The sequence below is a fragment of a genome, unplaced genomic scaffold (assembly GCF_019419815.1).
Source record: "Pyrus x bretschneideri cultivar Hongxiangsu unplaced genomic scaffold, Pyrus_bretschneideri_v1 Contig31, whole genome shotgun sequence".
NCBI lineage: Eukaryota > Viridiplantae > Streptophyta > Magnoliopsida > Rosales > Rosaceae > Pyrus > Pyrus x bretschneideri.
The window spans coordinates 3,322,341-3,347,533 of NW_025999624.1; the positions used below are offsets into that span (position 1 = coordinate 3,322,341).

General features: G+C 37.0%; 2 protein-coding genes across 3 annotated transcripts; both read right to left on the reverse strand.

Moving 5' to 3' along the window:
• Positions 1-1,656: 1,656 nt before the first annotated feature.
• Positions 1,657-20,286, reverse strand: LOC103934582 (protein CHROMATIN REMODELING 5). Of its 2 annotated transcripts, none has more exons than XM_048590312.1 (31): positions 19,886-20,286; positions 19,667-19,731; positions 18,802-19,215; positions 16,733-16,957; positions 16,483-16,566; positions 15,737-15,796; positions 15,542-15,645; positions 15,273-15,324; positions 14,575-14,638; positions 12,595-12,688; positions 12,402-12,489; positions 12,125-12,259; positions 11,854-12,045; positions 11,701-11,768; positions 10,535-10,628; positions 10,296-10,420; positions 10,144-10,207; positions 8,950-9,162; positions 7,670-7,912; positions 7,437-7,547; positions 7,196-7,282; positions 6,751-6,930; positions 6,404-6,484; positions 6,074-6,310; positions 4,166-4,321; positions 3,858-4,035; positions 3,576-3,757; positions 2,969-3,319; positions 2,790-2,883; positions 2,123-2,554; positions 1,657-1,955 (listed from the first exon to the last, which is right to left on the reverse strand). In XM_048590312.1, the coding sequence occupies exons 1-31, from the start codon at positions 20,118-20,120 to the stop codon at positions 1,897-1,899; spliced, it is 4,767 nt and encodes a 1,588-aa protein (XP_048446269.1). In that variant the 5' UTR covers positions 20,121-20,286; the 3' UTR covers positions 1,657-1,896. The 2 variants fall into 2 exon arrangements, with proteins under 2 accessions (XP_048446269.1, XP_048446268.1); XM_048590311.1 differs by having other exon boundaries at positions 19,667-19,734.
• LOC125480062 (protein CHROMATIN REMODELING 5-like) lies at positions 20,137-21,903 on the reverse strand. Its single transcript, XM_048590313.1, has 2 exons — positions 21,490-21,903; positions 20,137-20,671 (listed from the first exon to the last, which is right to left on the reverse strand). Exon 2 carries the CDS (start codon positions 20,623-20,625, stop codon positions 20,137-20,139), a length of 489 nt encoding a protein of 162 aa, XP_048446270.1. The 5' UTR covers positions 20,626-20,671; positions 21,490-21,903.
• Between the last annotated feature and the right edge of the window lie 3,290 nt (positions 21,904-25,193).

Genomic DNA, 25,193 nt, shown 5'->3' on the forward strand with positions numbered 1-25,193 from the left:
ATAAAGTGATAAAGGGCAGCTGCAGACCACACCTACTTTGTGGGAAGCAACACCACACACGCCTTCTTCATTTGTTTTCTTCCTATGTTTCTGTCCATTTCTTTTCTGTAATCTTATTTTTTTTCTTTGAGTCAAACTATACTTTTATTCTCACTTGTAAGTGAGAGATCTTAAATTCGATTAATAGTTCCTTTGAGTAAACTATATTGCATTTTTTTATTTATAATGGTTGAGGAAACATCATTAACAGGCTTCACCACATGGGCATGATTAATAGTTTTTTTATCGCCACTTTGTACTATGGTTTAGTAATATTCCTCTTCATTTGTAAGTGAGGTCTTAGGTTCAATTCTCACGAAAGGCGAATTTGAACCACATTGTTAGGCACTTAGTACTATGGTCTGGTGGTATTCCTCTTCACTTTTAAGTAAGAGGTCTTATATTCGAATCTCGTGAATGGCAAATTCGATACAAAATTATATTGCCCATTGTGTGCTTAGCTGAACTCTTCCCTCCCCTTAGTATAAAATATATTGTTGTACTAAAAAAGAATAGTTTTTTTTTTACTACAGGAATCAATTCAAAATTAGTGCCTCGCCACAAGGACCTTGAAAAAAAAAAATTAGGGAACTTTCATAAAAATGGCTTGGGCTAAGTTTATTTTAAGCAAAAATCATGCTATAACTTTATTAAATGAAAAATACTTAAATTTTAATGAAAATTCTTAAACTTTAATAAAAAGGACAAAAGAACTTAAATTTTAATGAAAAAGACATAATTTTAATATTAAAAAAATTAAAAAGAAACTAATGCGCAGGACCGGCACGTCGTCACACATACTATTTACAAAACTTACTACACTGTTTATGAAATTTACTACGCTGTTTATAAAACTTACTATATTGTTTATGAAACTTAATAGTACTACACTGTTTATGAAACTTAATAGCATTACACTGTTTATGAAACTTAACATTAAATAAAGTTATTAGATGACTTTTGGTTAAAATGCAAAGTTTTGACACTCCTATCATTAATTTTCCTAAAAAAAGTATAATCAAACCATATATACAATTTCAATAGCTCACAGAGTAATGTGAGAAAATAAACTAGATATTTTTTTTTAAGAGGAAAATGTTGCCTCTTATAATGGATTCCATTCCACAAGACATGGGGCGAAATGTACTAATGTGTAGTTTGCGTTGGTTCAATGAGGTTGTCTGCATCACTTCATAAGAAACGGAAACAGAAATTGCCGAGAAAAATGAAAACGAAGGAACCAAGCAGTCTGAGAGACGTCTCTTAAAACCGGCCACACGAAAGCATTCTTTTTCGAGGGGCCAATAACTGTCACTATGGGGCAGAATGGGGGAGGAATCTAATGGGTCGATAAGATTTTAAACACTAGTGAAGGTGAAGGTGAAGGTGATGGTGAAGTTGATGGAGACGTTCTCCTTCAACGTCGTGTTCAAATGCAATTGAGCACGCATTCACCACCAAGGAATTGCTAGTTCGGAAGGTACAAGGGGAAAATAGAGCGAAAGAGATCGATTATCATGTCCAAATAATCCTTCTTCGGAAGATTTTGCAATCTTATTCTTGCTATACAACCAATGAACCATAATATAGATATTGGAAAGTAATAACTATCAACAATTCAATATATGAAATAATGACATAAATAATAGTCTCCAGAACTACTGGGGAAGAGGAGAATACCAAAAACTACTTCAAAATTGATAATGTACACCTGCTACATTCTCCTTCTGTATGTATACGTTCGATGAGTAAGAAAATCGTTTCACTAACTGGCCCTATTTACGTCAACACAGTACCAACCGAACTCATCTTGGGACGAAAAATAAAATGCTGCAGAATTCCACCAGCCTTGGATCGTCAGCTCAGCGGCTCAGCCACGTCTCGTTCAATGGTGCCAATCCCACTTGGCCGATAACCTGTTCTGATCATCTCAGAAACCCAAGTCGGGTCTCCAAAAGTTTATTCCCATGGTTGAAAAAAAAAATCCAGAGAATATATATGTATGGGCTGAAGTCATAAATGTCCCCAGGTAAACGAGAACCAGCCACTTTCCTACCAATTTGTATGTAGAACTACTTAATACCTGATGTGAAAGCTTGTTTTGTTGGTAAACCTGTCTGCCGTGTCCTATAAGGCCTTTCATTCACAGCGCGTTTATTTTCTGATGGTCCTGCACCAAGAATCCCTAATGAGCTTGGATCAGTTAACCGGGTACCATTATTCATATTTCTTTGAGATGGGGCCTGAACTTGGATATTGCTATCAGCTTCCCCTCTCCTCCTTCGTTTCCATGCTTCAAACTTCGCTGTATCAGGACCTCTTTGCCTGTCCGAATGGAAGGAGAAGGGAGAAGGGTCATTGTCTCTGCCAAAGGGACCAGAAGCAGAGCCATTCATGTGGGAAGGGCCAGCCTCCACATCCTGGTGCTGTTTAAGTTTTGAGTATATTTGATGAAGTCTCTCCCCGGACAGATTTGAAAAGGTAGAAACATAGTTCCACAAGCGCATGCTCATCCCTGTAGAGTCACACTTTGTTAATCTATGACCTATATTGACTCCAATTTAAAACATGCCCCGTGAACACGAAAAACGAATTTGTCACCTATGCAGTCCTAGGGCTTGTCTAATGTAGGATCAAGTATTCACTTAAAGATGATAATCTAATCAATTAAACTTGAAACATCCAACAATCGTAGATACAGAAGCAATCAGGAATGACAAAAATAAAGCATACAAGGATGAAGCACATACTATCTTGTCCATACGGTTCCTCCTCATTTTCTAAAACAATTTGATCTATTGTTCGTCCAAGAAGCTGTAAATAACTTCGAATCTTGGAAAGCACCTGAAAAAAAACATGAAAAACTATACCAGCACGAGATTTATGATCTAACAATGGCAGAAATACAAATTTATGATTTAAGCCACACCTTTTCCTTTGGGAGATTGGCACTAATCGTCTGCAACCGTTGAAGACGATTTAAGGTTTTAGTTTCATCCTTCATCATCTCTTCACACCATTCCATCCATTTCTCCTCCTTAAACTTCTCATACACTTCATCATCGTCTGACATTTCACCCTCCTCTTTCACTAAAGGTTCAACTTTCTGGGGTTTCAGTGGTCTGTCCTTGTTCGTTGGAAAATTAGCTCTAGAAGAACTGGTTTTTCCTTTCTTTGGCCCACTGCGAGCTAAAGAAACATTGCGAGTAGCTTCCCTCTCCTTTGAAGCCTTACGACCCACTTTAACATTTGCATTCTTTCCACTAAGAGCTGCAATATCCTGGTTACAGATGTTTTATTCATCAACTCATGCCATATAGGAGCCAAATCATTTACTTACATTATTCAAGAATATCAATCACATTCAGAATGGATCAGCTTTGACCATGGAAGGGTTAATCTTAGACCTAGCATTAAGTTTGACAAAGTCACATGTTCTTAAAACAACAATCATCTCGGCACACTCATAAAAGAACCATTTTCTTTTCCAATCCTACTTCAGAAATTATAAGCACGATCATAAGTTTATTGCATACCATTTCCAAAAGAGCGTTGGCCCGATCTCTCAAATTTGGAGCACGGGGTAAAAATGTTTCATGGTGTTGAAGTTCCACTGGAGCAATTTTCTTTGTAAGGCCAAGCCTTTCATCTAAACGTATCTTTTCCCAATTTCCAAAGCCATGGTAGTATATTCCAATGAGCAATCTTGCATCATCAACTATCAACAAGGCAAATATCAGCAAAAGGTAACCAAACGGTAACCGCCTTTCTAGATGGAAAAGGAAAAAATAAATTATAAGAAAATATGTAATACATACTTTGATTCCAGCCACAACCTTTCGACCAATTTGAAGGTTTGAGGTACATCAAGACACGAAACTGAGCAACGGGATCGTCATATCGACTAATGCGTTTTGCCAGGTGTTGAAGTTCACGAACACGGTTGAGCAGATCACCAGCTTTGACAGGGACACCATAAAAATCCAGCAATGGCCCCTAATAAGTACCACAAATTTGTAAAATTCATCAGCCAGCAAGTACTCCCCCCACAACAAAAAGAAAAATTATTAAACATAGGCATTCAAGAAGTTTAAAACAAATATGAATAGACATTATCCAAAACAACCTTCGGGTCCAGACTCCCCACTTCCACTGCTTCTGTGCAGCCATCAATCAATGCCTTGAAAAGCTCAACCTGTGCATCAGTTGAAGCTGCTGCAACTGCACCACCGACCTCCTCAACTATCAATGCAATTTGGCTCTCATTCCCAAATTTCATAACCTAATTTAATAAGAGAGGCAGTATTAAGATAATGATGCATAAAAACATAAAGCATAAATTTATAAAGTAGCAGTTGACCAAATCTATTTATAAAGTTGCACAAGTAACATTTTTTTAGCAGATGGGCTGCCTTGCCCTCCTTTTTTTAATGGATTATCATCGCATGGTGAGACTGCTGTTCTTGTCCAACTATTCCATTTTTTTTTTTCTGGCTTTGTGTGGTTAATGGTTTGCAAGTGTTTTTCCTACTTTTTAGTTGGTAACTTCATGCTGCTTGTATCTTTGATACTTATGCCTTCCTTCCTTTTGAGATGGCTGTACTCTGGCCTTCTGGCTTTGTATATGAATGACTTACAAATAAGTAATTAGACCATTATAAACAATATTTCAGAAATGTTTGATAATTTATTCTCTGTAGTAAACCGTTTTTGAGTAAATATATCCTTAGAACCACTCCTATCGTAGTAGTTTCCTTCAGGCTCGGAGTGGTTCAATGCAATGCGCTTTCCTCATTAGGAGACTTGCTACACACTATCCACAACAAACCACAAAGAAAAGGTAGAAGCAAATGCACTTATTTCCTTGTCAAAATATATATTATTCACAAGTTCCATTTTTCTTCCAAATTCTAATGTTTGCCTCTTACACTTGATACTTCAGTTGATATTTCTGAGTTTCCAGACCTTTAATATTTCAGGTCCTACTTCTTTTCACAAAACCTGATTGATGAACACAACACTCCTGCCCCCTTATTTTACTCTAAAAGAGAAAGACAAGCCCAACCCAACTATTATTAAGTCTAAAAATGTTCCAAAACAACTCAAAATTAGAAGGCAAGAACAAAAAAAGGTTCATCATATATTACTCCAGCCTGAAAATTTAGCAATGAAATAGCAAATTATTTATTTGCTATCGAAAGGAAAGGCTAAAACCATATAAAATGCCAAACAATAGTTCTCAAAGAAAGTGGACTTTGATAATAGAATCAGCAAGAATACATCGACATAAAACCAGGGTACGTTGTCTTGCTGCTTCAATTCTGAAATACATGTATATCGGAAACAGAACAATCTATAGATATCTATAATTACGTAAAGGAAATATATTATAACAAAAACAATGAGATGCACCTTAAAGAAACAACTGAGAACAATATAACCATTTGCGAGAAGGTGTCCACTCAGATCAAGTCTAAAAAATTTCTGTCATTTGATAAATCATAACATAAAGTCAAAATAAAAAAAAAAAAAAAAATAAAAATCAAATATCCAGGAGGCACGGATTAGTGTTGTAAAAAGTACCTAGCCATATCAATCCAAAAGTGATATGCTCCCCCCTACCCCAGTGTATTTTCTTTTCCTTTTTTAAACCAGGTACCTTTTCTGTTATATATATTTGGGTGCTACACATGTAGAAATATTATGAGCTTTCTCAACCCAAGCAAATATGTGGTTATGGGTGGTTTGGATGGAGAGAAGAAAGAAGGATTTTCCACAGTTACTGCTAGGTTATGACCAAGGGCTCGTTTGGAAGTGTTTTTAAATGACTGAAACCGCTTTTAGAGAATGTTTTTGGGTTCCAAAAGTACTTGAAGTGCTTCCTGCTAGAAGCACCCTAACTTGCATTTGTACTAAGGATTGGTTTAAATAACATTTTCTCTTAAAAGAGCTTTTAGTCATTTAAAGGCACTTCCTAAATGAGCCCTAATACAACTATGCACAACATAGCTGAAACATATAAGTAGGAGCTTACAGCACGAGAAAATCGCAATGCGTCTCTCTTAGATAAGTTCCCAGAAGACCATCCCCTAACTTGAGCAGATGCTCCGTCAATCATTGGCACTGAGGTGACTGTATAATCTGCTTTCCGTCTTTTCTGGACTCTTTCCTGAGGCTCAGATTCTTTCTTTTTTCTTTTATTACTTCTATCAGGCTGATCAGCTTCTGCATAGCTCTTAGTATTCCTAGTGGCACGAGGAGCAAGAGCTTCCTAAAAGGAAATAACAAATTGATCATTTTATCCTACTGAAAGACCAGTCCAATACTATTAGGTACGACAATATATAACAGAACAGATTCGTACTTCGGCTTGGGATATTGCTTCAGGCTTTATCCAACGACTCCAAAAACTACCATCATCTTCAGCAGTACCAAAATTTGCAACCTGGAAGTATACGTACCAAGGAGTAGAAGGTTTATTAACAAAACAAAGATGAATATGCTTTAAAATGAAAGCAGTAGCAACTATACAGCATCCCTCCACCACCATCTTTACCCAAAATTACCCCAAACCCGAGAAGTCCTGTGCCTTTGATTTTAGGCCACAGTGACATTGTGTTAAAGAAAAAAACAACCAACAAAAAGGGAAAACTCTTCTGTAGGAGGGGCTCAATCAAAGTAAAGGAACAAAGAACAATGGAAAAAACATGCCTTAAAAGCACTCAACAATTCATTCCCTTCCTCTGCAGTTTCCTTCTCTTCAACCTTTTCTGCTCTTTCAAGAATCTCATCAATATCCATACTTAAGAGTCTTTTCTTGCTTTCTTCATCATTTTTTTCTTCCTTGAAAAGTTCCTCAGCCCCAAATCGTAGAATAGAAGACAGCTCATTCTGCAATTACGAAATCAAAAAAATCAGATATATTAGTTATGCTCAGAGAAAGTGAACAATTGGTGTACGGTAAAACTATATGTGTGTGTATTATATAAATATATGTACTGTCCCCTTCTATATATATATGTAGAAGGAGATCCATCTATAAATGGAAAAACACAGATAATCTCCGAATCTTTCTGCTTCCATTTTCCCCCACATTTATAAGTCCTCATGTAACCCAACTGAATTCAGCATGATAAACAATTAACTAAGTCCTTACTTTGTCAAATAAAGTCCCTTTCTTAGATTCTTTCTTCTCCAACCTACCCTCTGCATTTAATTTTTGAATCACCAAATGGTCAAGCACCTATGGAACACAATGGAAAAAACAAAACATATTAGATTGAATAATAGAACTCAAGCAAAAAATTATATGCATAAAGCATATGCAGATACTATATGTACAAACTGCACAGTTCAAATTTATAAATCATATCTCAAGATAATGTTATGTAATATACCATCTTTTTCTTAGCTCTCTCCAGGATATCTTCCTCGACACTTTTGCTTGTGACAAATCTATATATGTTAACAACTTCTTGTTGACCTATTCTGTGAGCTCTGCTCATTGCCTGATTCATAATCATAGAGAAGCGGAGGTTCAAAGTCAGGTCTTCAGTGTGAAAGCTAGTTACACTAACATGTAAAACTATGCCCACTGGTAAGGTTAAGAAAAAAAGTCTTTTAAGTAGACCTGCAGGTCGTTTTGTGGATTCCAATCTGAGTCGAATATTATAACCGTATCTGCTGTGGCAAGGTTGATACCAAGGCCACCTGCTCGAGTTGAAAGGAGGAAGCAAAAGTCTTCACTACCAGGCGCATTAAAATGTTCCATTGCTTGGTGGCGTAAATCGGCCTTCGTACTTCCATCAAGCCGCTGAAATTGAAAACCTCTAATTGACATATACTCCGCCAGTATGTCCAACATTCTTACCATCTGCAATAAATTATTTCAATAACTTAGTAGGCATACTTGTTAGGTTTTTCGAACCCATGATAAGTTGTCCTAAGGAATTATAGTCTTAGAGGATTAAATAGTTTTCCCAATTGGAGTTGTTTACCCAATTGGAGTTAGTTTCTCGATTGGAGTAGGATTCATAACTAGATTCCAATTAGGATTACTAATCCTTTTGAAGAAGACCTTTATTATGTCTATATAAAGGGGCTATTGTACTAGTTTTGAATTTAAGGGAGCAAAACAATAAATTGTATACCACTTAAGGGATTAGAGTGAGAGAATATTGTAAACTATGTACGAGAGAAAAGAAAAGAGATAGTGTATTTCTTGTTCTTGTTCCTTCAGGTTTTTCGTCAAGTCCTAGTTGTAGAGATTTGGCAAGATTATTGATTGTACTCATTATTGATATAGTGAAAGATTGTTGTTGCTGTCCCGTGGACATAGGCACATATTGCCGAACCACGTAAATTCTTGGTGTTATTTATCTTGGTTATTTGTTTTTTCGATTTCCGGAGTTTGTTCTATTTTTCCCATTCTTAAACGCAATATTCTCAACAATGCTATCTCTGTATCAACCAATAACCCCAGTATCTAAGCTGCCTGAGTAACTTTGTAGTCGCTAACTATTTAACCCATATTCCAGCATGCGGCCAACTGCTACAGAAACAAAGACATAAAATGCTGACACAGACACAAGTCATGTTACCACATGAACAACAACACTCACCAAATCAAAGATCAAGACATATAAACAAATAGACCATTGTCCTACTCAACAGAGATTAAGAAAGTGGTAATTCTAGAAACTGTAAAAGCATGGCAAGAAAGAGGGCCAGAAGTGTTATATCCTCAAACAACCAACGGATGATATTGCCCTACACATAGCAACAGATATGGATTCCAATACTGAATAGAAATGGAGTAAAGAAAACTGTGAAGTTAGAAAGTGCATCAAAAACAACTCAACAAGATGAAAGTATCTGCAAACATTAAATCCAACTAAATAGTAAATAAACCTGGGAAAATATGAGAACACGGTGCTTTGTTTCATGCAATTTCATAAGAAGCTTATCGAGTATAACCAACTTTCCGCTGCTTAAAATAGTCCTCTCCAATTTACTGCCATCTTTACTACTTGAGTCCCCACCATAACCATAGTCAGCACTTTCAAACAGAAAGGGATGATTACAACATTTCTTCAATTCTACCACAATATTCAACAACGAAACCTGCAAAGAAAAAAAGAAAGAATAAAAGTAAAAGAATGAAACTGCTATTATTTTTAAACAATCGTCACACAAAGAAGATAGGGAGGGTAAGGGTAAAGCAGGTATTCTTCAACTGATTATATTTTCTATCAGCTGTAAGCATAGTCCAAATTATATTAATCATTGCCCAAAAGTCACCTATAATATCTTTTATAAGGCAATATTTTGGCAACTTTAACTCATATTTATCATAATTTTTATATGTTTACTGCCAATTTTCAAAGACAGAATTTCTGTCCTAAGTTTTCTGTAGTATCAAGTTTTAAAGGAAGAGGGTGTTGTGAAAGTTTCAACCCTAAGTTTGGTGCGGAATTTCTTGCTGTATTTAACTAAATTGGAGAGGTTTCAGTAATTACAGGACCTCAGAAGAAACTGAAGGCCGGCCTTCAAATGTTGAGTCAAGAGACAAGTGAAAATGTAATATGTCACATTTCAGTCTTTTGACTCTTTTCAGAGAAGTGGAAGAAATATTACTGAGTGAACATAAAAAGGCTGCATCAAAGTAATAAAACTTGACAGAGAGAATATAATTCCTTCAAACAAACTATTTATTAGAATGTCAGGCTTTTCCAAATTTCCTTTAGCTCCGACGATGTTTGGAAAATAATCATCCCTACTTAATGAGACAAACTATCAATAATTTTCACCACAACAGTTCGTTTCATGCAAATGATTGAGTTATTTTAAGGTTGAAAGATAAAACACACACAGATCGAGTCCAATTTTCAGTTTCAATGCCAAATTTTATTTTATTTTTTTTTTTTTGGCATATGCTAATTGCAACCATACAGTTACAATAAATTCTACTGTTCTACACAAGCAGACACAAACAGAGTCAAATTTTTAGTTAGAATACCAAAAACAATATTGACTGCTATGCTTGATTGCAAACCGTACAGTTACAATTAATTCCACACATGGCAGAGGAAAGGGGAAAAAAACCTGATTCCCACGAACTCCTTTGTTCAAGTTATGAAAGTTGCGTTCCAAAATCCACTTATAATACCTAAATAATCCCGAACCAAAAGAGCAGAATGTCAAATCACTGAAAAGAGTTAAAACAAGGCCACTTCATTACAAGTTCAATCACGTACTGTTTCTGAAGAGGAGACATTTCAACCCTAAGAATCCGTTCAATTTTAGGAGGTAAAGACTTTTCCACATCCTTGATTACTCTTCGAAGAATGTGAGGCCTCAATTCCATATGCAGATTAGCAAGCTAAACATAAACCCAAAGCAAACATATAGACAAATAATAGTTATCAAAACAAAGGTGAACATGAAAAATCCAAGGTGAAGAGAGAATGTAAAAAAGAAGTTCGCTGGACAATACCTCAATCTCATTGAAGGAACTGAGATTTTTGTAATTCTGAACAAAATCATCTTTATTCTTGAATTTATCAGGGTCAAGGAAGTGAAGCAGAGCCCTGAACAATTTTTAAAATTTACAGAAAAGAAGAAAGAAAATATATGGAAGGCATTGGAAAGCTCATGCATCACCCATGGCATCAGTGCTAATCAATCAACTCTTTCAGAAGAAGATAGGAAAAAGAAAAAACAACTCAATGAAAACAATGGGAGGGTCTATTTGATGCCAAAGAATTAATCAGTATACCATTTATTTTGTTGTAAGATTATTCAAAAAAAATTTACCCTTGCCAGAAAGCAATTCAAGAAACGATTATATTAAGGTCAAAGGAAACAACAAAGAGGTTGGTCAAGAAGACCAAACCAGAACAGAAAACTAAAACAAGAAAACACAGAGCACATACACTAGAAGCCATTGGAGAACAAATGCTTTCGACTCTTGCCTACACAGAGAGAGAGAGAGAGAGAGAGAGAGAGAGAGAGAGAGACAAAACTCAACCCGAAAGCTCCGCGAAACCAGCTCCCTCAAAATCCTTAAAGACCCTTCCCAGAATAAAACAAATTCAATATTTATTCATATAGGAAGAAAATTATCTCTATCCCTCTATTTTCTCCCATTCCTTCCATTTCATCATCACCCAACCCCTCCAGCTTCTTGGTATCCACGTTCTCTACCTCCAAACAATCGGAAACCAGCATCTCCCCTCTACTCATTTTCTATTTTCTTTCTCCAGCACCGAATCCAAGGGGTGGCCGAACACCTCGGATCAGGGCCACTCAAGGCACCAATTATATATGATCAAGAGTAAGAGAAGAAAGAGGGGAAGAGAGAAGAAAGAAAGGAGGACAAGAGTAACTTTTGGGAGAAAATATGTAATGGTTAGGGTAAGTGATGCAAGCCAAGAGAAAACCGCTCGCAAACATGTTCAGGAAGATCCCATATGATATGAACATGTGCACACATTAATGCAATGCCCAAACCCCCACCCCTCTTAACACATACATAGGGGTATGGAGTCACCTTTGGACCCAAACGCTTGAGCAAGCACACACGAACACAGGCACTTTAACGAAAACAGAACTAATGTAAGCACAAGCAGAAATATGAAGATAAGAAAACAAATCAATTACCATAACTCCTCTACGCTGTTCTGCAAGGGAGTACCAGTTATAAGCAACTTGTTCTTTGTGCTAAATTCCTGTCAAACCGGGATGGCAGCATTTAAAGTAAGACGAGATTAAACTCGATAAAGGTGTGAAAGAATTGATTGGCAGACTGCATACCAAGAGGGTTGTGTACAACTGTGCCTCACTGTTCTTTAATCTATGAGCTTCATCAACCATTAGATAATTCCATTTGATCTTGGAAAGAACAGCCTTATCCTTTAAAACCACCTCATACGTCGTCAATAGTGCATTGAATTTAATAGGCCGGCCAACTATTTTATCATTATTAAATTCATACTGCTGACAAACCTACAACCAAAGAAAATAACAAACAGATCAATAATTGATATATGAACCTCATACACATGTACAAGAAAGCACGTCTTACCTCTCGGCTTGCACGAGTACCAACATACACAATAATATTCATATCAGGGAGCCACTTCCTAAATTCTTTGGCCCAGTTAGACAACGTGGATAATGGTACAACAACAAGAAATGGCCCGTGGATCTGTTGAGCGTTCTGCAAAAATGCAAAAATAAAAAACAATAAATAAAAAGGTTAATATTTCATGTAAATTACAATCTCACATTTGTTTGAAATTACGTTAAATAATATAACACTTTACAAGCTAGTCGGCAAAGAGTTTGGATTTCATCTTCACCTGTAAAAAACCAAGCATTGAAACTGATTGAACTGTTTTACCAAGACCCATTTCATCAGCTAAAATGACATTGGTATCATTCCTCCAACTGCCACACGCAAGAGCTGCTGATTAGAAACTTTCCAAGGATGGCACATTAAGGTATCTGTTTTCCAACGATAAATCTGAGTTAGAAGTAATAAACAAGCCATGCCTATTAACAAGAAAATTCAAACCCTCAAGCTGATAATCACGAAGCTTTCCTCCCTTCAACCATTCGGGCTGTTCCTCGAGCTTCCTTAGACTTCCTAAACAACATTAATAACAATTTTAAAATAAAAGAACAATGATCACAATACGTCAAGAAGAGCAGCAAAAAACAAAACAAAACAAAGCAAGAAAATGAAAGGGACGAAAAGGGAAAGAGCAAAAAATTCACAGCTGATGCACCAATTATATACCTTTATAATACTATAAAAATATTATATACCGTTATATATTCAAATATAAGAAAAAAAATACTTCAATAGCATATCCATTTCATTATTACTCAGAAGAATAACAAAACAAGAGGAAATGGGTTAGTGCCTAGTGGATAGGTTGCAGTACTCCACATAAAATCTTCAATTTCTACCCCTTTGGTTTGTCAAATATTGAATCCTCATCTACACAGGTATTCCTTGAACCACAGTGCAGTCACAACTTCCTCAGTTTCCTTTTCATCCACTCACATGGACTCTATTTGACTTTTAATAGGAATTTAGCAATAAAGAATCGGAAAGATTTTCTGGTATATTGTCCCTCCTTAGTGATTCTCTCTTGCCTTCTGATGATCCTGACTAGAGTTCGGTGTGTCTCAGGGTGATGGTATTTTTCTTGCAACTCACTGCTTTTGTTGCTTGAGAACCCTAATCTTCCTATCTTAGGTTCCTTTAGATAGTTTGCCTTTGGAATGCTAGTGTGCTAACCAAAATTCCGTTTCTTGCTTGGTATGGGATTAATGGGAACACTAATACTTGAGAACACCTTAAACATAATGCCTTACACTTCACTATCACCTCATAGGTGTACTGAGAATAGCTGCAAGTGATGTTTCAGTCATATTTTCTTTGTTGCTTATTCACACCCTCCATCTGGAGTCTATTTCTTAAGAATTTTGGTATGAACTGGGCAGCTCCGAGAAACAGTTACTCTTTGTTGAATGGTTTCTTAAGGGTCAAGAACAAAGCTCCAAACTAAGGATCAAATATCAAGTATTTGAGACGCTGATATGAAATAAAGCGAAGGAGGGGCATTTCCTTCCCTGGAAATCCGTGTATTATAGTCAGCATACCATATATCCTAAATACTGTATAGAATCAGAAGTCAATGAAGACATTTAAGATGATAATATATCAAAGGGCATTTCGCCAAAATGAATAAGAGGAAGAAGAAAAACAAATGTCAAACCCACAGAGTCAGAGTTGAAATACAAAAAACATTGACCAAGATAAAAATGTGTAACTATGAAATTTCTAAGACAAGAAAGAGAATAATCCCTGAACTCATTCGATACTGATGCCCAGTATCTAACTATACCGTATAGTTCATCTACTCCCACTCCCTTATAATCCTCAAAATTCTTACATTACACAAACCAAATGTTTCAAACTGCCAATGCCAAACAGCCCCATGAAGCTCTAGCTTTTCCCCCTTCATAGAAATCAAAAATTTCTAAGCCAAGCAATTATCCACAACAATCATATATATTGATGAGGGGAAACAAAATTGAGCACTAATGTGTCAAATATGTATTTTAAGATGATTTTGGTTTTTTAAAAACCACTTAAACTTTATACCAAATCTAAACGAAACAGTAGCACACAAGTAATAAGGCCAATTAAGATTTAGGGTCAAAGATCCATTCACTGATAAGACATAACAAAAAAAACTAAACACTTCCTTAAGAATTTTAAGGTCATTGCCTTGTATAATTGACATGAATAAAGGGAAGTAATGAATTAACTGCAATGTTTTTCCAGCCTTTTCTGGTTGTATGTTTAAAATTTGATGTTCCTATAAAAAAAAGAGAATGCAATGACTACCTTGCTAGCAAAAAAGAAAAACAAAAAAATGACATGACCCAGGCAGTGAGAATTAAAGGGGGAAAATGCAAAAAGAAGATATAAGTAAGTTCAAAAACTAAAACCCAAACCTTTGCTCCTCTTGCGCTGGAGATCCACCATTTTCCCTTGTACAGCCATTGCAGCTTCACGAACCTGCTCATAATAACGATCCACAACCAAGATTACACGCAAAAGAAAAATTTAATCACGAGCAACCATGTACACATAAAAAATAAAATCACCACAAGCAGAATTATCATATCATTATACTTAAAAGGAAACAAGAATAAGAAGACCCCCAAAGAGCTTGATGAGGAAAAGAAACCCAATGACATGGCAAAAAGGAAGAGATAATTTCAAAGAATATTTTCGCGATTCCTAAAATATGCCTAGTCATAAACAAATAACTACCAAGTACCTTACAAAGAGTACTTTCAGTATTTCACCATGTCCGTATATGATAACTCCAAAATAACCATTAATCTCTTTCCGAATTAGATTATATATAATGTTATATCATTCATCACAATGATCAACATATCATATTGAGTAATCATACCAGATATTTAATGCCGATATCATGATCACATTAGGGTAATCATACCATATATTCACCACTAAGCATATATTCTCATATTTCAACCTAGCACATAGCGGTAACTGCACATCTTATCCATCACACTAGGACTAACAACAGATAAGTACTAAAAGAAATAACTACCAATGTTCAGGTGACCTTCAAATGCATGAAAACTAAAAAACATGAAGATTTAAGATAGCACACTACCTTGAACTCATCGATAGCATCTTGTGCAAACGCAATATCTACATCCTTCTCCCTATCATCAGATACCATTGACAAATATAAGCATTCATTATTGCAATTAAAACAGAAGAACAAACAAAAGCACCAAAGAGTCAAACAGTATTTAAGATAAAGCACTGGAAACTTGTACAATTAATTTAGCATGAATAGTGCAACTTATAACATCCTAAGCATATATGAAAGAGATAGGCATGAGAAACAAAAAAGCAAATAATCTGCATTACTCTTACCATGTTGCTTCAGCATAAGACAATCCTTGCCACTTGACTAGAAATTCCGGACCCACATCGCCAGAGCTATCTTGCCTGATGCGGTCTGCAATTATTCTCTCCACCTGAGAATCAATTACAAACAATTGTAAGCAAAAGAGAAAAATGTACGTTCAGAAAAGTAAACCAAAAATTGTGAAATGCATGAAAGCAAACCTGACTATTCTGCTTGATGAGATCTAAGTCCATTTCCTTGCTCACATCATGAACCTCAATCTAGCAAGCATATACATCATCCCAAAAAAATTTAGATAAATGAGCTACTTCACATGTAAATAAAACAACTAAAAAATAATAACAAAAACCATAAAATCTTATGCGATCTATGATCCCACCTTAAAAATAAAAAATACAAAACAGAAAGGAAAAGGACGAAATAGTGACATGTTCACTATCATGTTTTGTTTCCATCTACTGGTATTACTCACGCTATTTCTTTCTCAAGAATATTCCCATTCATTGCCTTCATTAAACAATCACCATTTGTCAACTACTGCGTTCTATTAGAAACTACATAAAATTTGATGGTAAAATAAATAACTCTCCTACAGTGACATAAAAAGTCTACCTATCAAATCTTGACATGAAAAATGCTCTATATTTAAAACTGGGATTCCCTACAAGAATTACACAAACCAACCACTACTAGACAAGTTTCATGTTCTCTATTTTGTGTGGCTTTTATTGTGGGCAGATTATGCAAACCCTGCGTCGGCATGACTGTCCTAGGATTACAATTTGTTAATGAGAAAACGAAACCGCATTATTATAGCTTAAAGAAATAGAAGTCATACATTATTTTATTGAAATAACATATCATACAATGCAGATGAATCTTTTTATTGAGATATGATCAGTTCGGAAATAAAATCCATGTTGAAAAAGGGAAAAATAAAAAGTACCTCCTCACGTGAAATTGTGTTCCTGTACCTGGCATCTTCCATCACCTTTTTAGTGTAATTTAAAACCTTCTTAAAACCACTAAGCTGCAAAGTACAGAAACCAAAAACATAGAGCATCTTTAACAACAGATTGTAGGAAAAAGCCACAAGATAATGTTAGAACACCAATTACATTTGACAGAATGTTTCTACTAAATTAACTCAATCCAGTGCTTATGCATAACCAAGAAGAAATTATATAAAGCATTACATTTTGTAGCTCGGAAATTGATTTCCACTGACAGTGCAAATGGGACTGCCCTTTCCATTTTATCAAGAACTCCATATGATTCCAATCTGGCTCAGAATCAAACAAGTGACTTAATAGCATAGGATCCGTTGATCTATTGTTCCTCAGAGCATCTTCAGCCATGCCCTTAGGCTGATGCCAAAGCACCTTTTCAATATAGTCACCATCCTCTTCTTCAATCTCCTCCTAAAAGAAGAGATTACTAAATTAAATGAGTAAATTAAGCATAAGAAATAACAGATAAAAAATTTTAACATACAATCAATGAGGGATGCCCAAACTAAAGCAGTTTGACACTAACAACTGTACACTCATGGAACACCAAGTGCAAGAGTTCCCTGCCCCATTACATGTTCTTGATGGTCTGGATCATTTCATTTTGTAAATATAGAAATGACTCACATACGCATGTCTGCTCAGACACATACATAGTAGAGGTAGCACCATTAATCAGATGGAAATCAGGATATCTTGAATAATTATAACGAGGGATGATCAAGCTAAAGAACAAAAACCAGTAAAAAAATCATTTCAACTGAGGAAGAGCTGTTTTCTTTTACTTCTGACATGAACTGAAAAATATAACGTAGTAGAGAAAGATGAGCTACAGAGGTCCGTCTCAGCATAACAGACTACCATAGCATGACAAGAATTAAATTACCTTCAAGTTAGCACTCCTATCCACTCAATATTAATTATAAATTCACAATCAAGGGAATATCCTATTCAACCCCATTATTGTATGTACTTGTATTTATTCTAAACGGTCCACATAAAAGCTGAAACTGGAGATCACCAATGGGTAAAATCTTCCTCAAGGCCCCAGAACCTAATAACTCCTTGACCAGCAAAAGGACCAAACTTTCATGGCCAAGCACCACTAAGTACAAATTTGCAATGTGGAGGAGGAAGGCCAACACTCTTGCCAGCATATTTGGACAAATACACCATGGTATTCTTTCTTGCTGCACATTGCAAGTACTAGTTTTCCTATGTGCCACCACATGCAAGAACTTGGACTTTGAAAGTCCTCCAAAGATGATTACTGGACTGGTTTAGCAGAGGATCATTCTAATTTAGAGATAAGAAAATATTACAAAAGCTTCCTGAAAGCATAAACAGTCCAAGAACTACTGCTGGACCAACCGATGAAAACTAAATGGAACCCTAACATGCAACCATATTTCAAACTTGTCCAAAATTTTTTACTTAAATACAAAAGCTCTAGTGGAATTTAACCTGAATATCACCAGCTTCACAATTTTAATACGTCCCCATTTTTTATGAGATGGAGAGGACCAATTACATGACCTTGTCCTTACATTGCTGATTTGATATCCATCAATGCAGCATTAATAATTATCTGCCTAACAAATTTCTTAAACTTCAATGATACACAAATCACCACCCAATCTCAAACTCGTTCCAAGGGGAACTCTGTTTAGCAAAACAGGCTAAGGAACCAAATTCCACTAAGACTAGACATTCTAACATTTAACATAATGGGACACTTGAACATGAAGATTCTTCATAGAAATCTTTCAGTTCTTTCCCTTCCTTTCCTTTTTTATTCTTTTGCAAATGAAAACTTTGTCTAACCTATCTTACAATGAGCACAATTACACATCCATCCAGTACGTTCCTTCAAATGTTCTAGAAACAATCTGCCAATACATATTAGCCTATGAGTTTAAACAGTTTTAAACTACATCTCCACTGCACTTTAGAAAACTTAATCAAACCAGAAAGAAATTCCACATTCATTTGCATTCTAATTTATGTGTTACATTAATTTTTCCAACTACAGCTTTTGACAAGAGATGAGTAGCAAAACAAAATATATCATTACATGACAAATCCTTAACACAAAAACAAGTCTTATGCCACTCATTAGAAAATCTAGGCTTAGTTTCCACAAGTCGCATAATTTCCAACTTGAGAATCACACATGCAAATGAAAAATGTGATCTTAAATAAAGTATACCAAAATACATGGATGTAATACTAATATCACAAAAGTAAACAGATACCTTCTGGGACTTCTTTTTCTTTCCTTCTTCAACTTCATCACTTCCATCACTTTCAACATAGGAGACCTTCCTAACAGACCTAGTAGAAGTTCGTACCTCACCATTTTGTCCAGTAACATTTCTTCGGCCATTACCCTTGCGGGTATGTACACCTTTCCTTTTAATACTTTTAAAATCCTCGTCACTGTCACTTTCAGAGTCCTCTGCTGAGGACTCATCATCATCAAACGATGACTTCCCTCTTCTTTGCCGACTAGACGAATGATATGATTTGTGTTCCCTTGTAGATTTAGCATTACCACGATACCTACTCTTAGGTTTCTTTCCATAATAAGAATCATCTTCATCTGAAACATCAAGCTCATCATCACTATCATTATCATCATCAGAATCTTCACCATTCCAATTATTATCCTGGTGTCATCAAAGAACAACTTCATTAGTGTACAGTACAAAGAAAAAATCACTAAATAATTCATCCAACAGAAAAGACAGAGAGATGGAGAAAGCGACAAGTATACATGAAAAATTAAACAAATAGAACATTACTCAAAGTAAGTCAACAAATAATAACTCTTTTTCTTTGAAACTGTTCTCTTGAAAATTATGCACTAAAATTTGCAAAAAGATCTTCAAGGTTAACCATATGGGCGCAAGTAAAGCTCTGTCTTTTATCAGTTAAGCACTTAAAAGTAAAAACTTCAAAATTGGAATTGGGAAAATAAAGTGAAAATAGCAGTTACAAGAAATGAGGATCTCGCAGAGCGTAGAGCCGTCAGAACAATGTTTTGTATACTAACTTCTGAAAACTTCAAACCAGTAAACTAATACTTCCAATGTAAATTAATAAAACTAGGCTTATAACCTTCTGTGCAGTGCGACCACTCCCAACACCAGAATCAGGTTCAAAATCGGCATCATCAGGATCATCTTCTGCGAGCAAGCAGAACGATGAAGAGAAGTAAAAAATTACTACATCATCAAAATATTAAAATGATGAAAGGTATATAAGAAATGAAGGATCCAAATTCCTGCCCAACAGCAGCAATATTCTAATAAACAAAAAGATTGCAGAGCAAATTACCATCTTCTTCTTCTTCATAATCAGCATCAGCAGCATCAAGATCTTCGTTGGCATCATCACCATCTTCAAAATCTTCAATATCATTTCTAGAAGTTCTATAGTGTGCATGGTCGCTGACTGAATTAGGCTTTGATTGTGGCCTAGAATTTGACCCAACGGAGTGATGAAACCCTCTATAGCGCATCGATTCATTCTGTTCTTCCCCATCCTGCTCATAATATTCATCAGATAACATTTCATCTGCAGGGATGTCAGAATGACCCTCGTTGTCCCTTGCTTACTTTCGGCTTGCCCTCATCTTCAAAATCTATTCCATCTTCCCTGACATCCGAAGAATTATCTTCAGATCCAACAGCATTTCTGTAGTCCAACCCACTTTTAGTTTCCTGACCAGAATCAGACCCACCCTGTGAGCGCATAGGTTGACAGTCCTTCCAAAAGGTTGAACCCCACTTTCCAGCCACAGCTGTTCTCCTCCCAGAAGTGGGCAAATTGGAAACTTTTGTACCAATAACCTCATCTTCTGCTGCCTCATTGTGCAACCTACTAGCATCTTCATGTTCGCCTTCACTTTGATACTGAACATCCATGTTGATATCACATTCCTTTTCATAAGAATTTACATCCATATCTTCATTCCCTGTGGAGCTATGAATTCTTTCAACACTTTGTCCTAGGGTCTTTTCTTCCAGGAGACTTCGTGAAACTGTGTTGTTAGAATAGTTCCTAAAAAAAGCCATCACTTCTCATGGGAATTCTATGCATTCATATTAATAATGTCTGCACCTGCAACAGGTCAAAGACATATTCATGTCAAACTGGAAACAGTGTGTTACCGTCATTGCTCAATTCACAACAAACATATTTCATTAAGCGTAGGCCAAATCAAATTAGGCTATTCACAGAACAAGAAAAGCAAAAATTAGAACCCTCCACCAACCTGAGACAACTAAAGAAAACCCAAGAATGAACATCACAAACAGTTATTTAAGAGAAAATGGATAACTGTAATGGGCTAGGACCGAACATAACATCTTGAAGATGCCATGTGGAATTACATTTTTAGTAAAACGATGGTATACCAATTCGAAATTCCTTTTTCTTTCTTCCCCCCCCACATATTTTCAGCATACAGGTTTAGTTTTTCAGTTGAATTACACTGTATTGACTTTAAAAACACCAGGAATCGGTAAATACTTCCGACTCATTTCATAGACATAGAAAACTAGAAGAAAAACAAACTGAGTGTATACCGATACTCATATAGTAGACACAACTAAGCACCTAAACCCCTGCCTACCATGCGAAAACTGATTGAAAATTCTACAAAATCCAACTCGGTAACGAAAAAATTTGTCAATGCCACAAGACCAATCATATAATCAAGCCAAACAAAGCAAGCAATAGATCAATGACCGAATTCGCAGACTGGAACAGAATCAACCGCCAAAAGCCCCTTCAAAGTTCCACAAGAAACCCTAAATACGAACGGCAAACCTAAATCCATGCCTAGAAACCCTAATTTCAAGACAACTCACATCGAAATGAGCGAATCCAAACAAAGAAGCCGATGATTGAGAGCATACAGAGAGAGCCAGACTCACGCAGTAATAGCTCCCCAGGAAACAAGGTCAATATGGGGAGAGAAATATAGAGGTGTGCCGTGTGCGCAGGTTAATGATGGTGCGCACCTTCTCCAACGTGGACTCGCCGGAGAATGACCCGCCGGGAAAAGGATACTGGTTTTTCCGTTTTGGTTCTACGAGTCCAGTTATGGGTCGGATTTTGGGGTGGAAGTAAGCAGCGATGGCGGCGGCGGCGGCTAAGATGCGCCGGAGATGAGGTTACGATTTTTTGAGACGGCGTCGTTTTCGGATTTATCGTCGACTACGACGATGACGACGGGGGTTGTGGTGGCGGAGGTGGTGAGTTTTTTTGAGAATTTTTAGAAAGAGGGATATTATCAAAATAAATGGTTAAAAGTTATAGAGAGAGAGAGAGAGAATGTGATTTTTCATTTTTAACCTGCCCCGATTTGTGAAGGAGCACAATGGTATAAATCCACCTGGCGTACATTCTGCAGGGGGATTTTTTTGTTTTTTGTTAGCGAAGAAAAATTTTCTACTGTATCGAAAATCCAGTTAGTACATCAAGTATTATAACATAATTACTTAGAAATTTTTTTAAGTTTTTAATTAATTGTATTATTACACTTGATGTACTGGATTGTATTCCCGACATGTGAAAAATCTTTCTTTACGCAAAAGAATATGTTCAAAAAAAAAAAGAAAAAACATAAAGTGAGTAGTACCTTCACAACCTTAAAAGAATGAGAAAGGGGATTCTATTCTTTCTTAGGAGATAAGAGAGTTAACAAATGATTAAACAGCACGAGTGATTAAATTTACAATGGTTCCTCGTCTCTAAACTATTTATTGCTATAATCACAATAGAATTGGAGGCTTTGCGGTCCCAAGTGCTCGTGGTTTTGGGCGATTTTGTCGATCTAGTGAAGTTCGCATTGGCAACGATATCGAAGGTGTTTCGGTGTGTGGTGAACTAAGAAATCCACCAAATGGATGAAAGAGAGAAACGAGATCATGACATCAGATTTTAAGACGATTCAAGGGGCAATGGATGCGGTGTCGGAGAAGAGGGATTGTGATTGGGGTTTATTATGAGAATGTGTTGATTGGGGTTTTTATATGGGCTAATACAACTAACTCCATTAAGGATGTTGGAAATATTGACGATGTAGATGTTACTTCTTCTACAACAAATCATAAAAAATTAATATTAGTATTATCACAATATTAGTACCACAATCTATCAAATAAAATGAACCAAATACGATAAAATACTTATATTTTGTAAGCTAGAAACTGTTTTACGTCGATACTTGATGTGGAGCAAAAAATAATCAAGAAATTATGGAGGTTGTAAGATTCCATATTGACCAATGGAGAGGGGGTGATGTGCCTTATATGTACATGCTCCGCTCCTTATAGCACGAGGCCTTTTCGGGACTCATTGGCTACGAATCTCATAAGAACTATAAAGTTAAGTGAGTTCGGGCAAGAGCAATCCCAGGATGGGTGACCCACTGGAAAGTTCTCGTGTGAGTTCCCATAAACAAAACCGTGAGGGCGTGGTCAGGGCCCAAAGCGGACAATATCGTGTTATGGCAGAGTCGAGACTGGGATGTGATATAATGGTATCAGAGCCACTCCGCCATGTGGTGCAAGTGTGCCGTCGAGGACGTCGGACCCATAAGGGGGTAGATTGTAACATCCCACATTGACCAACAGAGAGGTGTGATGTGCCTTATATGTACATGCTCCCCTCCCTATAGCATGAGGCCTTTTGGGGACTCATTGGCTATGAATCCTATAAAAACTCTGAAGTTAAGTGAGTTCGGGCGAGAACAATCCCAGGATGGGTGACCATTAGGAAATTCTCGTGTGAGTTCCTAAAAACAAAACCGTAAGAGCGTGGCCCAAAGCGAACAATATCTTGCTACGACGGAGTCGAGATTAAGATGTGACAAAGGTGATATGTGGACTTTTGGGTGAAAATGACAAAATTACCCTCGAGGCACACCAAGATTCTCATGCGCATGCAACGGACAATAACGACTCAATCAAGGAAGAGTTAAAGGTTATCAAAATGGTATTTATTCAAATCTTTCTCATCACTCCTCATCAAATCCTTATTCAAAAGATAACTCCCAAATTTCCTATCTAATTTAAGATTAATTGCCATATTAATTGCAAGATATTATTTCACATAATATCTTGCAATTATTCACCCATTCACACCACATATGGCCGACCACTACTCTCCAAATAAGGTCGGCCACTTCCCTATAAATATCCTTATTACCCTACTAAAAAGGTAGGCCATTTGCTACCCACAAACTCTTAAACACATTCTTTTCAAAATTTTAACTTTAGCATCGAAGATGCTTCAGCCAAAGCCTGAGTTCATCGTGGGTGCGTGAGACTTTTGGCCTTAATCTTAGGTGTTATTATTTTGCAGGTGCATTTTCGTCAAATGAGAAGACGACGGAAACTTACATCCACAAATTGGTGTTTTCATTGAGAGTTTGATTCACACGCTCAAAGAAGATTCTCGCATTCAAAATTTCTCATTTCTCGTTCATTCATAGATTTTTCGTACGTTCTTATTCCTAGAATTTTTTATAAAGTGCTTTGAATAAACGTAAAAGAGAAGTACGATGACGAGAAATTCAGAAATCACAATGAACGAACTTCCTACGTTCAAGGATTTGGACCAAGTGATGGAGATCATGACGTAGCCCCAACACGACGATCCACGAGGCTCAAAGTGACAACAAGAGGAGCGGTACCACCCACACGGGGCACCACCGTGGCTATGCTAACGACAGCAACCACTCGGCAACTTATGGCGAAACCCAAGTCCACGGTGAATGTGTCACTTTACAGCTGCGAGCCAGGCCCGTACCTATAAGGGAGTGCAGCACAACCCAAGAGGTGTAAGTAGCCCAGCTTGTTGCCACTGCAGCAACCCATGCCCAGGAATAAGCATAGTCCCAGGCGCTAGCAACTGCAGCCTGGCATGCCCAGGCCCATGCCAGAGAGCAACGCCAAGCCCAGGCTCGTGCCACTTTACAGTGTCAAGCCCATGCCCAACGCACGCGAGCTCTAGCAGCCCAACCTGCTCCGGTAACTTGACTCGCTTTCATGGTCCAATCCACAACTGTGACTCTCTTACTAGCCCAAACCGATCCAGGATCAATTTAACCGTCCCAACTTCAGATTTCTAGGACTTACGATGGAACTGGGTGTTTTTTCGCCCCATTTCTCTGCAGATTTGACATATCCCAACTCAAATCTCGCGCCCAGAGTCCATTACACTTCCACTACTCAATGAGATGTATATCATCTAAGCTCTTCCAACCCAAATGGGGAACAACACTTATCCTGACAAGTCATAGAGTTGACAAGCGCCCTTGCGCAACAGACAACCTTAGTGAATCAGCTCTTACAGCGCACCAAGATACAGCATGTTCCAAACGAAGTGTCCCAAAGTAGGACAAGGCAGACGACAAACCTCTCCAACAACGTCCCGGTAAGTAACCACCCGACCAGTCACAAACCGAGCGTTATGGCAGTGTACACTCCCAATTGGGCCCCTGAGATAACGTATACTCTCATCTTAGCGCGCGAAGGAGCGTGCACTCTTGGTTAGGCATGTGGACAAGCATACATTCATGGTTGGGGCCACACTCCGATAATCAAAATGAGTAACTTTTAGGCAAAGTGTT

What these genes read in the sequence shown, in the direction of transcription:
- LOC103934582 (XM_048590311.1), bottom strand. Translation starts at nt 20,120, where the DNA reads ATGTTATCTGATGAATATTATGAGCAGGATGGGGAAGAACAGAATGAA. An exon ending in AGTTGTACACAACCCTCTTG is followed by an intron (nt 11,769 to 11,853) that starts GTATGCAGTCTG and finishes CCGGTTTGACAG; the next exon opens with GAATTTAGCACAAAGAACAA. An exon ending in AAGGGACTTTATTTGACAAA is followed by an intron (nt 6,931 to 7,195) that starts GTAAGGACTTAG and finishes TCGTAATTGCAG; the next exon opens with AATGAGCTGTCTTCTATTCT.
- LOC125480062 (XM_048590313.1), bottom strand. Translation starts at nt 20,625, where the DNA reads ATGGCTTTTTTTAGGAACTATTCTAACAACACAGTTTCACGAAGTCTC.